The 16,466-nt window shown below is 33.4% G+C and overlaps 2 protein-coding genes across 3 annotated transcripts; one reads left to right on the plus strand and one right to left on the minus strand.

Moving 5' to 3' along the window:
• Nucleotides 1-6,170: 6,170 nt before the first annotated feature.
• On the plus strand, nt 6,171-10,480 carry LOC120068489 (probable 26S proteasome non-ATPase regulatory subunit 3). Of its 2 annotated transcripts, none has more exons than XM_039020275.1 (9): nt 6,171-6,324; nt 6,423-6,515; nt 6,704-6,894; nt 7,011-7,139; nt 7,447-7,583; nt 7,757-7,811; nt 7,891-8,001; nt 9,099-9,338; nt 9,752-10,480. In XM_039020275.1, exons 2-9 carry the CDS (start codon nt 6,434-6,436, stop codon nt 10,262-10,264), a joined length of 1,458 nt encoding a protein of 485 aa, XP_038876203.1. In that variant the 5' UTR covers nt 6,171-6,324; nt 6,423-6,433; the 3' UTR covers nt 10,265-10,480. The 2 variants fall into 2 exon arrangements, with proteins under 2 accessions (XP_038876203.1, XP_038876204.1); XM_039020276.1 differs by having other exon boundaries at nt 6,177-6,324; nt 6,403-6,515.
• Nucleotides 10,481-11,899: 1,419 nt separating this feature from the next.
• On the minus strand, nt 11,900-14,519 carry LOC120092716 (40S ribosomal protein S13). Its single transcript, XM_039050870.1, has 5 exons — nt 14,382-14,519; nt 14,190-14,262; nt 13,627-13,765; nt 13,340-13,526; nt 11,900-12,125 (listed from the first exon to the last, which is right to left on the minus strand). The coding sequence occupies exons 1-5, from the start codon at nt 14,402-14,404 to the stop codon at nt 12,092-12,094; spliced, it is 456 nt and encodes a 151-aa protein (XP_038906798.1). The 5' UTR covers nt 14,405-14,519; the 3' UTR covers nt 11,900-12,091.
• Nucleotides 14,520-16,466: the final 1,947 nt, after the last annotated feature.

The following is a 16,466-nucleotide window of genomic DNA, read 5'->3' on the forward strand; positions in this document are numbered from 1 at the left end:
TTTTAGAAATCAACAATTTGAGAACTCCAAATTGATGCAGTCCTCAGCTTAATTCAGATCATGAACATTTCGTGGACTACCGCTAGAGTCTTTCCTGCTATTCTTTGGCCTCATAACGGATTGTGGGATCCAATTTGTGAAGAAATTTAAGGGAATTTTGAGAGAGTTGATAATTTTGGTGTGTGAATGTTAAGAACAAAATTTTTCTTCAAAAATGCAAATTGCATGAGAAAAAATTATAAAGCAAACAATTCTTCTATTTAAAGAAGAATCCATGCAAAACAAAATGCACCGAAAATTGACACCAAATTAACATTAATTTAATGGGATTAAAGGTGTTAATCAAAGTGGAGAACGTTGGAACTTTCCACTATCTCCAATTTCATTCAAAATTGAAATATTAAAAATTCAATTTTGAAATGAAATTTAATTTTTAAATAAAAATAATTTCTTTTAAACTAATTTTAAATATAATTAATTAAATAATTTAATTAATCAAATTAATTTAATATCAAATATTAAATTAATAAAACACCAATCTCGAACGTGAATCCTCATTCACACGAATAGTATTTAAATCCTATTTAAATATTCTTCAACTCTCTAATTTGTTTAATTCAACAATTAAACATCAATTATATCGCATCTAATTAACGATAATTCCCTAAACTGAATTTGAATGTTTCAAATTCTCTCATCACACTGTTCTAATGTTTAGTCTCATACGAGCTAGTAGGGGAACCGAATGGACCTACAGATTATGAGCTCTAAAGATCTGAGATTAACCGGCTAAACTTTTTAACCTAACTAACCAACATTCATTAATTACCCGGACACTCTACTAATGCTCAGTAGTTGCACTATCCTCATTGTAGATATGTTTATGTCCACTTGATTTAACCATCATTAGTAAGTCGATCCTTCATAGGTTGTTCGTAATTACAACTAGGTCAAAATTATCGTTTTTACCCCTGTAATTACATCTTGTTCCTTAAGTCCCACTGATCTTCTAATGAACAATTTGTTTGTGATTCAACCAAAAAATTGAGTCCCTCTCATGCCAATGAGAGGGTGGGGCCTCTTGTTCAAGATTCAGAATTAGCACTTAAAAGAACAACCAATCTATTATCCCTAGAATCAGGTTGGAGTGAATTCCATCTTGCAAGACTATGTCCTCATCTATCTACCCGGTCTTACCCCTAAAATGGAAGGCTTATTGAGTCGACAATATCGAGCCACTCTCACCCATATATATTAAAGGATAATTCCAAATAAACAAGAGTTCATAGTTAGCTCAAGATTAAGATCGAGTTACCTAGGCCATCGAATTGAAATAGTCAGTTTTAACAGTAGACTATGTTGTAAATTAAAAGTGACTATTTCGTGGTCCGGTCTTATGCAAACCTATTGCATATGACGCCTCCACTCGCATGTCTCCACATGAACGATTTAGGATCACATCACTTGTATCAAATACAAAGTGGGTTGCATCCATAGTGTCCCAAAGTTAAGGTACCCAACCTTCTCCCTATACTTTAGACCATTTTGGCTATTACTCAAACTTGATCCAGTTTTATATCTCTACATAAAATCCAGGTATTCATACTATAGTCAGAGGTTCTTATTTTGTTAGACTCAGGGTTAAAAGGGTTCATGTTCACCTTCTTCTATTCTTAATAATGATGAATAATGATGAAGGATGATGAATGCTAATGAGAGTGAATGATTATGATGAGGAATGATAAGAATATTTAATCTATCTCTTGGTATGAAGAAGATGTTATGTGTTGGACTGATAATATGTGTGCACACCTTACTAATGCATACAAGTCTTCTCAAGCTAGATCGAAGTATAAATCTAGCCTAAGTGTCCTGGTAAGTTCTATTGGGTTTTATGCCCTAAAACTCGTAGATAGTAAATGTTATTAATTGACCGTCATCAATAAAGAGTTATAGATGTTAATTCAATAAATGTTATTGTTTGTGTCATTTGTCTATTTTTTTTTCCTTAATAATCCTAAATCCAATAAACTAACACCCAATACTTCCTTATGTGTCTTGAATGGTGATCAATGTTCAAGATACAGCCTGAAGGGTCTATAGTATAAGGATAAGTCTGGGTACCTTATCCTGGTAACACTATGGATACGACCCACTTTATATTTGATAGAAACACAATGATCTAACACATTTATATAGTTGACATGAGAGTGGGGTATATCCTATGCAATGAGTTTACATAAGACCGAATTGTGAAATAGTAACCACTAGATGTAACATTGTTAACTAGTTAGGTTCCTATTTCAATAGGATGACCTAGGCAACTTAATCTTACTCCTGAGTATATTATGAACTCCTGTTCACGAGGGATTTTCCTTTGATTTGTATGGATGATGGTAGCCAGTTCGCCGACCCAATATGCCTACCATTTTGGAGACAAGACCGAGTGGGGAGCTGAGAACATAATAATACGAGATGGAATTCACTCTTTCCCGTCTTAAGGGTAAGTAGATGAGTGATCCCTTAAGTGGTGTCTATGGGACTTGAACAAAAGGCTCTCCTCTCTAATTGGCCCAAGAGAGGTTTCTATTTATTGTTTAGACCATTAATAGGTTGTTCATTAGAGGAGCACTAGTACTTAAGGGGTCAGAGGTAACCCAAGGGTAAAACGATTATTTGACCCAGTTGGAGTTACGAACACTCGTGAAGGACTAACTTGTCATTATTGGTCTATATCCATGGACATAGAAATATATCTGTAGTGAGAAGAGTATAGTTATGGGTCTTTAATGAAGTGTGCCCACAGTTAACAAATATTGATTAACTTGGTTAATGAGTTTAGCCAATTAATCTCATATCATTGGAACTTTTGATCTACAGGTCCATCGGTCCCTTTGTTTGCTCATTAGAGGATATCTAAGAGGGATGATTTGAATTATTCAAATTAATTTAAGGAAATCATATATTGATGTGATTAATATATAATTGATTATGGATATGATCTATAATTCAAATTAAATTGAAAAGTGATATTTGAATAAGATTCAATTAATTAATTCAAGAGAATTACATTCACAAAGAATTAATTAATAGAGAGGTATTGCACATATACCTACGATGTTTATGATGATTAACTATATATATATATATAATTTGATTTAATGTATAAATAGTTATTTAATTAATGTGAAAATTAAATTAAATAAGTATTATTTAATTGTGCTAATTAATTAAATAAGTATTATTTAATTAATTAATTGTGGAAGAGGAAAATAGGAAAATGATTAGGAAAAAGGTTTGGTCTTTCTCTATATAAAGACCTCCCTATGGTCCCTTTGGGACACACTGATAGTACACAAGTATTATTGTGCAAAATTTTTTCCTAAGCCACAAAAAAAATTCTCTCTACTCCTCAAAAGCCTTTTCTCCTTTTCCTCTCCTAATAATTGAATACCACTTATCCTTCTATTGGAATCCTAGAGAATAATGAGGTTACTCTTGTGGTTATGTTCAAGATTGTTCAAGAAATCATTCGTGTTCAAGATCGTTGGAGGAATCGTTCGTTGGAACTTCGAGAGGATCATTCTTGGAACTTGGGAATCTACAAAGGTAAGAATGGTTCTAATATTTTTCCCTAAAGCATGCTATTTTACATGTTCTATTTTAATACAATGAATTTGTTTATGTAAAAATTGAATTACGGGATGCAAGGCATTCTTCACTTCTGCTGCGGGATTCGATCCCTTCAAGTCTAGGGTCGAAAGCAAGGATTCTAAAGTTGCTAATGCAAGGTTGGCCCTTGAATCTGTTGTAGATGGTTCCTAATTACTTGATAGATGATGGTAATTCTAACTACTGGTCGCATGCTAGAGGTTAAAGGAGTTCAAAGAGATAAAAATGGGTCGTGGATGAATGAATTATGTGTAGGTGGTATGCATTGATTTCCTAGTGGGAACAACAAGCCTATATGAGCCAATGATAATGAATACGGAGATGGTATAAATGTTTGCTAAATCTAAATGTATATGTGATGCGTGAAAAATATGTTCTTTAGTTTATGTTCAATATCTCTCGTTGCAATAGCCACACTTAATCCTATCTCTAGGGTACATGTGTTGGTTGCAAAGAACAGACAAAAGACATGAACAATTTTATCCCTAAAATTAACTCCACACCCTAACTTGATGCGTTCAACAATTAATTACTCTCTCAAGTGACTTAACTGTTTTTTTTTTTTACTTTAATCAAGTAGATTCAAGCATGAATTTTATGCATTCATCAAGTCAGAAAGTTCACAAGCACAAATAACTTAGGAAATAAACAAATGGAGATATGGAGAATGATCGAAAATGAGATTAAATTAAAGATATAAGTTTGATACAAATACTTAATTTAGTTAGTGGAGTGATAAATGAGAATGTAAGGAAAAATGAATAAATGAATAAGTCAAGTTGCAAAGTTCAATCTCTTGTCCTCTTTGGCTTGTTTTTAATGCTTGCTTTAGCTAACATGATGAAGGTGTTGAATGAGATGTCTCTCTCGAGCTTTTCTCCCGCAGCACCTCTTTATTAATAGTGGAAGATGGTGATCGTCCCTCATATTTCTTGCTTGCAGACAGCAGAGGTGAAAACTAACTACTTTGTTAACTGTCTACTGTCTAATTCTCTCTTGTCTAACTCTTTCTCTTGTAGGTAGCTTCTCCTTATATAGGCAATCACTTAGCCACTTGATGATGTGATTGCATTAAATTTCATACCTTGAGACAGTCGCCTGCTACTCTGCTTCAATTAGACGCCGTCAGTCAAATGTCCATGCCTGCAAGTTGATGATGTTGATGTAGTTCGTAAAAGTCGAATGTATCTTCCATGCATCGACTAGTTTGGATGCATACCCCTTGTGTTGGCCTTACCTATAACCATTAGTAGATTTTTTTCTAATTTTAGCATTACAATACGTTAGTAAAGCAGTTTTTTCATTTAAAGGATACTTTTGTATGAGTTTATCATATATGTAGAATTCATGCATTTTTCTTTTAACAAGAGTGCATTTACAATACTAATAACCCAAATTGTTCCAACTTTGAGGGATCGTATCGAGTAATTAAAGTCACTAAGGCTCAACCCAATTCAAGCCCATGGTGATTATTTGGGCCAACTTGGCCCATGTCCAACTTCAGCTCAAGCTCAATATTTGGGACTAAAGCAACTGGGTCCAAGCCCATGTAAGACTCATGGGAAGCCTCTATAAATAGAGGTTTTACCTCTTCATTTTTGGGGATTTTTTTGGAAGGATTAAAAGCTGAAGCTTTGAAACTCTGAAGATTGAAATTCAAAAGCTCTAAAGATCAAAAGGTTGATGCTTTAAAGATCTGAAGAACACAACTCCCTTAAAGATCAAAAGACATACTAAAGCTCTGAAGTTGGAGCTCCCAAGATCCTAATACTGAAGCTCCCAAGTCTTTAAGACCAAAGTTGTTAAGCTCTCAAGTGTCGAAGGTTGAAGCTTTTCAAGTTCCAAAGACTGAAGCACTCAAGTTCTGAAGAACTGAAAATTGAAACTATTAGAAGCTTCAAAGATTAGAAGATTTCAACAAACTGATTGACCATATCTTCACAACCTACAAGCTGAAGATTCAATCTCCTCAAACTCAAGGAAAAGCTCACAAGCCGATCAACAAACCAGAGGCTTATCCAACCCGATCAACAAGCCAGAGACCGATCCAAGCTAATAAAAAAGCCAGAGCCCAATCCAAGCAAATCAACAAGCCACAAGTCGATCCAAACCGATCGACACACCCAAAGACTACACCAAGCTAATCAATAACTCCAAAGGTCGATCCTCCTAATAAATCATCAAACCCAAGAAGATTAACAAACTTAAGGATTAAAGTTTACTTTTCGAGAGAAATAATCAAAGGGACTATGTATTAGAGATTGTACTCACTATATTGAAGAAATTAATACAAATACAAAGTTTAAATTTCACAAAATCAATGTCTCCAAAAATCTCGTCGAAGAATATGTATATTATTAATAGGTACCGAACTAAAAAAATGTGGAATAAGGTAACATAATTACTTTTTGGGGGAAAATATTGTTTTTTTTTAATTATAATTTAAAATATATACAAAACAATGTTTTCTAAATTAACCCGGTAAAAAAGTCAAGGCGACGTCGTTTAGATCTCTTATTCTCGCTTTCTTTACCATTTCTCCTCTCTTCTCAGTTTCACTGAGGATTTGTCTTGCTGAAGAAGAAATTTGCAGAAAACCCTTGCTTCTTCATCTTTGCACAGCAAAGATCTTGTTCTTTCTCTCGATTTGAGGTCAGATCCATCAGAACTATCAATTTTCTTCTTCCTTTTCGTTACTCCACCAAAATTTTTGTTCATTTACTTTTGTAGTTTGTGGGATTTTCATACAGTAGTCGCGAAGATGACCCAAGACGCCGAGATGAAAGAGCTTCCTGCTCCATTGTCGTCTTCTTCCTCTTCAGCTTCCCCCTCAACTCTACAGAGTAAGTAAATTTTACCCATATTTTCTCATTCTTGCTTTTCTGCATTGTTTATTTGAATGCGACTCTTTACTGGTATTTTAGGGATTGGGATATCTTTCGATATATTAGATGTTTAGTCTTTAGAGAATCATTCAATTCTTTAGAGTTCTTTGTTTTGAGATTTATTCGTGATTTCATTTGTCAAACAGATTTGAAAGAGATTGTGTCGCTCACTGAGACCGGTGCCTATGCCCGGGAGGTTCGGCGCATTGTTCGTGCCATTCGTCTAACTATGGCGTTGAGGCGGAAGTTGAAGGCTTCTGTCCTTTCTCAATTTCTGAATCTTGTTTTCCCCTCTGGGTCCGAGGTTCACACTAGGTTATCGTCATTTCTTCCAAAGGTACTTAGAAATCATTAGTTAGTTTTTTCTTTTGTTACTGAGTGGGTATGATCAGTGTAAGTTATGGTTCTTGGTGGTAGTGTTCTGAGTCTTCTAATTATTGCATAATTGCTCAGGAGGATGACTGCGAAATGGATGTTGACACCGCAACACAAGCTCCTGCCAAACACCCTTTGCCCGAGATAGAGATATTTTGCTACTTAATTGTGCTAATATTTTTGATTGATCAGAAGAAATATGACGATGTAAGCTTTTATGCAAATGAATTAGTGTTTTTCTCTTATCTCTGAATGACACTATTTAGCTTCCCCCACTGGAACTCTTTTCTACTATCTTCACTTTGTTTTCATATATTAGTACTGTCAAACTCCCATTTTATTAAATGATTTATTGTCTGCTTTCTGTGCAAGATTGAAATTGTGTCAAGTTGCATTTGAAACGCGTGAATTTATTAACTTATATTTTTCCTTTTTCTTTAAAAAAAAATGGTGTTTTTCTTATTTTGCCCTTTAACTTTTGGCTGGCTATCCTTACACTCACTGAACATTTCAGGCTAAGGTTTGTGCCTCAGCAAGCATTGCACGGCTTAAGAACCTTAATAGGAGAACAGTCGACGTTTTAGCATCCAGGCTCTACTTCTATTACTCCCTCAGCTATGAACTCACTGGTGATCTTTCTGAAATAAGGGGGTGAGTTTATCATCTAAATTGTAATAGGGTGGGGGTAGTTAATTTTTTATGCCTCTGTATGGGTCCAGTGGTTTTAATTTGGAGTATAGAAATGAGGATGAATGTGTATTTGAATAGATTTCTCTACTGTATATAGATCTTTATCTTATAACATGGGAAATGTTGATTGACAGTAACCTCCTAGCCCTGCATCGCATTGCAACCTTGCGCCGTGATGAATTGGGTCAGGTAGTTCTTCAAATCTTTTCAGTACATACCACCATGAGTTTATTATGGCACCTTATGCATGGACAACAATGTGATGTAGGAAACCCTCCTTAACCTTCTACTTCGTAATTACCTCCACTACAACCTCTATGATCAAGCAGAGAAGTTGAGGTCCAAGGCACCCCGGTTTGAAGCTCACTCAAATCAGCAGGCAAGTCTTATGTTCCTAGTTTTGTTTTAATCTTTTTCTTTATTCTAAGGAAATAAGTATCTGTGGGTTCTAAAAATTCTTTTATGATTTATCAGATCTCAGGCAGCATTGTGTTCAATGGAATGCTTGTAATAGTCTAATAGATGTAAAGGTTTACTTGAACAGAATCTGTTATAGTTTGTACAACTGTGTTATTGAGTTCTAGAAGATAGTCTAATAGATGTAACCCAACCATCATTTAAATAGTTTAGAGCTTGTATGGTATGCAATTTAAATTATGTTTTATGTTTTTAGATTCATTGAGTCAAATGGATTCAACAAATATATATTTGGCAGATTTGTTCTCGAAAACTGTTTTTGGATTCTATGTACAAAATAGTGAAAATTATGAAAACAATATTTCTGTTTTTAGTGGTCATATCTTGAATTTGAAATTTTAAAACGCATGCTTACACTAGATAAAAACAAAGTCTTTAATAATAGTATTTCATGCTATATGCTAATTTCATTTTTGTTACATTGAAATAGGCATAATTTAATATATTATAAAGCATATGATATTGTAAAATTATAATTATTCAACATTTCTAACATAAAACTTGTTTGTAAACTATTTTATAATAGTTCATATTCAACCTAATATTTTCTTGATAATGACAACTTTTTTTTATTGTTTATGCTTATAGAAAAAACTATATTTGTAGTTTTAAAATATATTATCAAATACATGTTGAACAACTGCTTAAATTGGGATACAATTTCCAAACCTGCTACCAGATATGTATGTCTGGAAACACGGAAAAAATAAGATTCAACTTTCTTCTTCATCGAATCCTTTATTTTCATGTTTATATTTTTAGATAACAAAACTCACCCTTGGGTAACTTGATGTTGAAATTGATAAAGTTGACATGATTTGCCATATGCTTATGAAGTTTTAGTATATGGCATTGTCTTCGTATGTGAAATCATAATAATCTAGGCATCATATTTTGAAAGCGATGTTTTTTTGAGGTTGACTTTCTTGCCTGCTTTAGTATTAGAACTTCAGTTATAAGCTAGAATGCAAGATATCTTATAATGATTGGTTATTACAGTTCTGTAGGTACCTGTTTTACCTTGGCAAGATCAGGACCATTCAGCTGGAGTATACAGATGCAAAGGAGTCTCTTCTACAAGCTGCTCGGAAAGCACCCATTGCAGCTCTTGGTTTTCGAGTGCAATGCAACAAATGGGCAATCATTGTTCGCTTGCTGCTAGGAGAAATCCCGGAGAGGACCGTTTTCATGCAGAAAGGCATGGAGACAGCTCTGAGGCCATACTTTGAACTTACAAATGTAATTTTTATTGGTTAATTTTGATACTTCACAGTTATTTTCTTTCATTAAATTTAAAGTTTGTGGTATCATTTCTTTTCCCTCAACAAAAATGAAGTATCTGTTTCTTACTAAAGGTGAGGTTTTGGTAGGCCCCCGGTGATGAATGTATATTGTAGGAAGAGGATGGGGGAATCAGGGAATGTTGTGGTAATGTGTGATTCTTGTTAGTGGGCCCATAGGTTAGTTGCTGATTGGTTATAGGTAGTACATACGAATGGGAAGATACATACAGCTGGAGGAATAACATATACCGGCTTAAGTATTAATTTTGGTTTTGAATTTTCTATAGTTCGTCATCTAGTCAAGATAATGGCAGTGTGATTTCAGTTTATTCTGTTTTTTTTTTTAAATAACAATGCTTTTCTTTTCAGGCTGTGAGAATTGGCGACTTGGAGCTTTTCAGGACCGTTGCTGACAAGTTCTCGAGTACTTTCAGCTCAGATCGAACCAACAACTTGATCGTGAGGCTGCGACATAATGTCATTAGGACTGGGCTTCGCAACATTAGCATTTCTTATTCACGTATTTCTCTGGTCGACATTGCTAAAAAGCTTAGGTTGGACTCACCAAATCCTGTTGCTGATGCTGAGAGTATTGTCTCCAAGGCAATCCGAGATGGAGCAATTGATGCAACAGTCGATCATGCAAACGGATGGATGGTATCAAAGGAGACTGGCGATATTTACTCTACCAATGAGCCTCAGATTGCTTTCAACTCAAGGATTGCGTTTTGCCTGAATATGCATAATGATGCAGTTCGTGCCCTTCGGTTTCCACCAAATTCACACAAGGAAAAAGAAAGCGCTGAGAAAAGGAGAGAAAGGCAACAGCAGGAGCAAGAACTTGCAAAACACATAGCCGAAGAAGATGATGACGACTTTTAGCTGCTTATTTAATCTGGGGGAAATGGTACGAATCCTTGGTGCATTAATGAAATAATACAGTTTTATTTAGAATTTCTGGGGAGAAATTTTTTGATGCATTGGTTCAGATGGCCCTCACTGTTTTCTTTATAATCAATTATTTGTGTTTGTAATGCCGGCTGCAACTCTTTTCACTTATGGAATGCCCTTGAGATGTCTTATACTTACCCTTCTCAATTGTAACTTGAGCTTTGGGATTGCATCTGCAAGTAGAAAATTTGTTGAGAAATCGTCAGACAGATTTAGGAAAACTATTTTTACAAATTTTTAAAAAAGATGTTAGTTTTGTAAGGTAAAAATTTAAATGTGTTATTTTTTTTACAATTTTTCACGATTGTTCTCGTAGTTGATATAACTTTTGCTGGTTTTACTTTTACTTGCAATTAATTTCATCATTGGATTTGGTAAAAATTAAAATACGACCATATCTTGAAATCAGTGTTCTAAAATAACAGTTTTTTCTTTCCTTTAAAAAAGGAAAAAAAGAATATTAAGAGTGCATGGGGAGTGCCCTGATCAGCCTACATTCGTTATTTTTACCAACCAATTTATGCTTAAGACTGGCTCTCTTAAGTTAGTAGCCATGACGGTCTGATCCCATTTTCGTTTTTCCTTTTTTTTTTTTTTTTTTTTTTTTACTCACCTTGAATTTAAGGTTTAAAATATCAATATTTTAATTCTAAAAACAAAAATCGATGAAAATATCAATGTTGATAAATACATTTGACAAAAAAAATCAATTAAAAAGTTTACAAGGATATTTAAATGAATAAAAAAAAATTAATTTTTAAGCAACATATTTATTATTTATATTTTATTTGTATAAGGGACCTTTTGTAGCTTATTTAAAAATGTCAATGTCGAACCTAAAAAATTGTAAAAAAATATTGATAAGGATATCGACACGACAACAAAAATTTAATTCGTCCCTTCTAAAGAAAGTTCTTATAAATAGAAAATTCTCAAAAATATTTATACTTCAACAAAAAAAAAAAATTCAAAAGTATTTTTGTACAAATATATTTTAAAAAGCCTCCTTCTAACTTCTAATTCTTTCATTTTCTCAATTTTTACCTCTACATTATAGATGAATATAGATGAAGTGATTTTCGAGATGGGACCAATGAGAAGAAATAACATAATACCCAAACGAGGCTTCAGCTGACAAAGTTTTGCATTAGTCTTTAGGCAACTTCTCAAACTAAATAAATAAAATGAAAGATCCCGATATAAAATATTATTTCTTACGGTGAAAAGTAATTTAAATATTTCTTATGGCGTTCTAGATATCATTGAGAAGAGTATTGACAAATTCATCATCAGATTATAAAATAGAGCATAGTTTTATCGAAACTAAGAGTTATAAACAAATGTCGGAACAATAAGCTCAGCCTTGTATCGATTTAAAAATACTGTTTCGAAAAGAAAATCCATCTCAACTAGCACTAATCGAGTCAAACACCTTCTAAGCTAAATACTAAAAATTCAAACCGTTTCAGTATTGGTTATTTTTCCTTAATCAATTTCAAAAACATTATTTTCGATTAAAAACTTGAGCTGAATTTGAAACACTTAAACTTGCACCCATACGAGCAATTTAACAGGTAACAGTCATTCAGAAGCATTGCAGAAATCAAATATGCAATAAGAGTAACAAAACTTCAATGACTCCAAAGTGAGGCACAAGATGGATAACTGCCAGGTTCAGTATTCATAAAGTATTAAACATAGTACTAAACGATAAAGTTGAATCCCCAAAATAACTCCGTAATCACCAAAAACTTGCTTCTAAGCCACGAGGGTGCTGGCCGTGGTGGATTCACTGTAAAAAAAACACCCACATTCAATTAGACAGTTCAGTATTGAAGGACAAAGCTTTAGACAATTTCACATCCAAACTAAGTAAACAACAAATAAGTATCAGCAAAAATATCACAAACCAACAAGTTTATATGTCATCAACATTTTGTTTAAGACCCTCAAAGGTGTCTGTCTAAATTTGAGAAGTTGGGAGATACACACACTTACAAGTTGTTTGGGCCTCATAGCCCACTTCATGTTTGGGACTCCAATTATATTATAGTTGGTGTTTGCAATTATTATAACCTACAATTAACTATCGTAGTACTATTTCAAATCAAATCCCTCTTCATTACATTGTTTACGATTTCCTACTCATCATCCTTCTCCCTCTTTGTTATCATGTTTACTATTTCCTACCTAGACTAAAATAGTCTGTACCCCAAATTAATATAACCTAGGGGACTATCCTAAGACTGATAACCACCTCTTGCTACAGTAAATATTATTTTGTAATCTCCAATTAGCTACGGTCAACAATATTTCAAAACCTCCATTTTCTACAGTTTTTACTGTTTTACCTTCATCATTTTTTTATTGTTTACTATAATGTTTACTATTTTCTTCTCAAACTAAAAGAGTTTATATCTCAAACACATATCATTATAACCGAAACTAAAATAATCTACACCTAAGACACAAACTATTATAACTCAACTATAATAACCTATGACTATAATAATCAATTTCTTGCTCCAAATGCCCCCCTATAGACTTTTATAACCTACTGATTATAACCAACTCAGTGCCCCAGCCTACAGCCAAATAACTTCTTAACCACTGTTTTATCTTATTGCTGGCTTTGAGATCGCCTAACCATCCTCGGGAGTTTAGAAACATCACAAAGCTAGATTTTAGTTCATATTATGAGATAAATCTAGTTGTTGCCACGCACCTATACCTCCCCCTATGATTAAATCAATCCCCCACCATCCCCAGTTGTTGCACTAAAAAAAAGAAAGATCCAGTTGCTGTTTTGATACTGAACCGACCAGGTATTCACTGGTTATCATACTTCATACCTAATTTTTCTTTTGACCTTCTCTTTACAGAAGCTGACTGGCAATTTAGAAGCTAAAGATCAGCAGCATGTGAGAATCTGAGCTTAATCTAAGCAACATTTTCATGCAAAGTGCAGTAAATAATTCACGTTCTTCTGTGCCTCAAAATACTTACTACTTCCAAACAGGGGGAAGCTTCTTTGTCTTCTTGTAATACCGGGCCAGGCGATGGATCCTGCTCTCCACTAAAATCAACCTGAATTTGGAATCCTTGTCTTTCCTGTTCCTCTCCAAATGCTTTCTGATTGAAACAGCTTTCTTAATGAGATGGTAAAGATCCTCCGGGATTTCAGGAGCTAGACCTGAGGCGAGGAAGACAAAAATGGCCATAAAAATCACAGAATCCTTCGACTCAAGTATAAAAGAGGAAATTCAGTGAGGAAGGATAGATGGGGGGCTCACCATGAGCCTTTAATATGCGCAAAATTTTGCTTCCAGTAACACTTTTGACCTGAGCAATGCCATGAGAATCACGGAGAATAACACCAATTTGAGATGGTGTCAAACCCTTCTTGGCAAATTTGCAAATGTTTTCGGCAACCTGCAAGGTTATTAGAAAAGACATTCATTTCTACAGATGGTACAGAATTTAACCTTCTTATTGAGAATGACTAATATTTAAAATGACATTCAAGAGCAACCATCAAAATTTGGCGCTCAGATGATACTCAAAAACATGTCACCATATACTCCACTAAAATTAACTGCAATTTCAAATTTTTGTGCCAATCACATGAACCATCTTCGTGATCAAAGAATAAGAACCTAGGGCATTTTCCAGCTGAAGAACTGAAACATTATAAGAACATTGAAAACCTCAATATTAACTCATGATTAAATTAGCTGAAATCTACATTTTATCAGACATTTTCGATTCAATAGTTTTCTATTCCTGGTCAATTATAACGATCGAAGCCCAATCCAAAATAATAAATAAAAATAACAAGTTGGCGAGGAATTCTCACATCCTGAGCAGAGATCTTCAACCAACTAGGCGGCGTCCTCTTGTAAGGCAGTGCCGAAGCTGAAATACCCTTACTGCAAATGCAAAGAAGCAGAGTAAATAAAAAAGAAGAAAAACCATTTGGAAGTTGTAATAAACAGATTTTTCGATGAAGCTTAAAAGCAAGATTTCTTCATTGAAAGTAAATACGAACCCTCGACTGTGCATACGACCCATTGCGACGGCGCGTAGGGAAGAGACGGCTTGCGATACTCAGAGGTTGAACTACAACTTCGCCTTCTCCTTTGCTGAAACGAAACACTGCAAAACAATGGCGGCTATTAGGGTTTTGAGTTTCATTTGAGAAATTTGGGCTGGGCCTACGGGCCAGCCCGGTCCATAATCAATCTTTTTTATTTTTTTTTTTTTTCAAGAAAACAAAAGTTAGTTATCAAAATACCATAGGTTTCAATTATGGTTATAGAATATGAAAATTTTCATTTTTATTGTTAGAACTTTGATTTCTTTAAATATATATATTCGATAACATAAAGAGTTAAAATTGATGTGATTACTAATGTGTAAGATTCAAAAATCTTACGTGATATTATTTACAACTACATATAAAATTAAGACGAATGAATAAAGAATTTTGGTGAATCACAAATTGCCAAATCATCCATCAAATTGATGATGGATTTATAAATTATTGAATTTGGGACTAATTACAAATTGACATGTTTCTCAAATTTATATTGAAGACAAAAATTGGTAGATTCCAATAATGTTATACGTTTTCGTCAAAGATATTTGCTTGAACAAGGTAGCTCATTCTAATTGAGTTATAATATTTGGGTTCAGATTCAATTGAGACAAAAGAAAGAGGGGGATGAATTTTATAGTATGACAAAAATATACCCCATGTTGAAAAAATGACAAGAAAAATAGTTACATATAACATGCAAGTGTTATACAATAATAACATATACCAATTTTGCAAATGATCAAATATCAGAGTTTGAAGTATGATTAAACAAATCAACACAAGTCAAATAATTTCACGAACTACAATTCTTTAAAAACTTCGTGTGAACAATTATCATTGTGTTTCAATTTTTTTAATCGAGAAACAAGGATTAACTGTTAAAATAATTTATATAACTAATTTATACACATTTAGTTGCCACATCAATTTATACAATTGGCTTGTAAATGATGTAACATATGTCTTCCAAACAATACACTTTAGTTGTTGTGTCAATTTTCATCTAATTTTAATTATTAGAAAAATGTTTCGAAAGATACTTTTTGAAACATATTCTAAAGTGTAAGAGTATAAATTGAAAGTTTCAAAAGTTTAGACAAATTGAGCCTTACATTAAAATTGAAGGATGTTTTGAAATATCAATATTCGTAATTTCCAACGTTAAATTTATAAGTATTCCAGTAACATAATGATAATGATGATAATTTTTTTTACGACAATATTTGAAGTGAGAATCAATCCTCCAACTTGAAAGTATAGCATAAATTTTAAACAATTTGAACTATTTTCATGTTGACTATATTATAGAGAGAGACATGATTTTTTAAGTGAAATCATATTTAAAATTACACTTGTTTGTAAAATCGAGTTAATAATAGCTTTTAAGATTGTTTTCCTAAAGTATTATAACAAATGGAGAGGAAAAGTTTCTGCCATATCAATTAATGTGGGAAATTCCTCTTTAAGTAATACAAATTGTGAACTGAATCATAACAAAAAAAAAATGTACAGCTGGAAGATAACCAAAATAACAGTTGTGAAAAAAAAAAAAGCTAATTAACAAAATACATTTGAGTATCATAGTACACCCTCGACCATGGAGATCAAAAATTCGCATCTTGACCAAAAAATCTTGAAGAAAGGGGATGATAAAGTCTTGGTAAAAATATCTGCAAGCTGTGAGGAAGTTAATTGGTAAAAAGTTTAAAAAATCTACACAAAATTATATCTTGAATAAAGTGGCAGTCAATCTCAATATGCTTTGTTCATTTATGGAATGTAGATTTGAAGTAATGACTATCGCAGTTTGATTACACAATATATAATGCTAGAAATAAAAGAGATATCTTCAAATCAGTAAGTAAATGACTAATCCATATTAACTCATTACACTTGCTAATGCTCGTTATTCAACTTCAGCAGAGGATTTGAAACAGCAGCTTGCTGTTTAGCCTTCCATGAAACCATTGAGTTGTCTAAGAAAATACAAAAACAAGTGACAGATTGACGAGTGTCAGGAAAGGATCTCCAATT

Source organism: Benincasa hispida, chromosome 12 (genome assembly GCF_009727055.1).
Source record: "Benincasa hispida cultivar B227 chromosome 12, ASM972705v1, whole genome shotgun sequence".
Lineage (NCBI taxonomy): Eukaryota > Viridiplantae > Streptophyta > Magnoliopsida > Cucurbitales > Cucurbitaceae > Benincasa > Benincasa hispida.

Bases quoted from the DNA above. Each gene is read 5' to 3' on its own strand.
- LOC120092716 (XM_039050870.1), bottom strand. From the start codon at position 14,404: ATGGGTCGTATGCACAGTCGAGG. The intron at 14,263-14,381 runs GTTCGTATTTAC...TTGCATTTGCAG, and splicing joins GGTCGTATGCACAGTCGAGG to TAAGGGTATTTCAGCTTCGG. The intron at 13,766-14,189 runs GTGAGAATTCCT...ATAACCTTGCAG, and splicing joins TGAAGATCTCTGCTCAGGAT to GTTGCCGAAAACATTTGCAA.
- LOC120068489 (XM_039020275.1), top strand. From the start codon at position 6,434: ATGACCCAAGACGCCGAGATGAAAGAGCTTCCTGCTCCATTGTCGTCT. The intron at 7,140-7,446 runs GTAAGCTTTTAT...TGAACATTTCAG, and splicing joins ATCAGAAGAAATATGACGAT to GCTAAGGTTTGTGCCTCAGC. The intron at 8,002-9,098 runs GCAAGTCTTATG...TGGTTATTACAG, and splicing joins AAGCTCACTCAAATCAGCAG to TTCTGTAGGTACCTGTTTTA.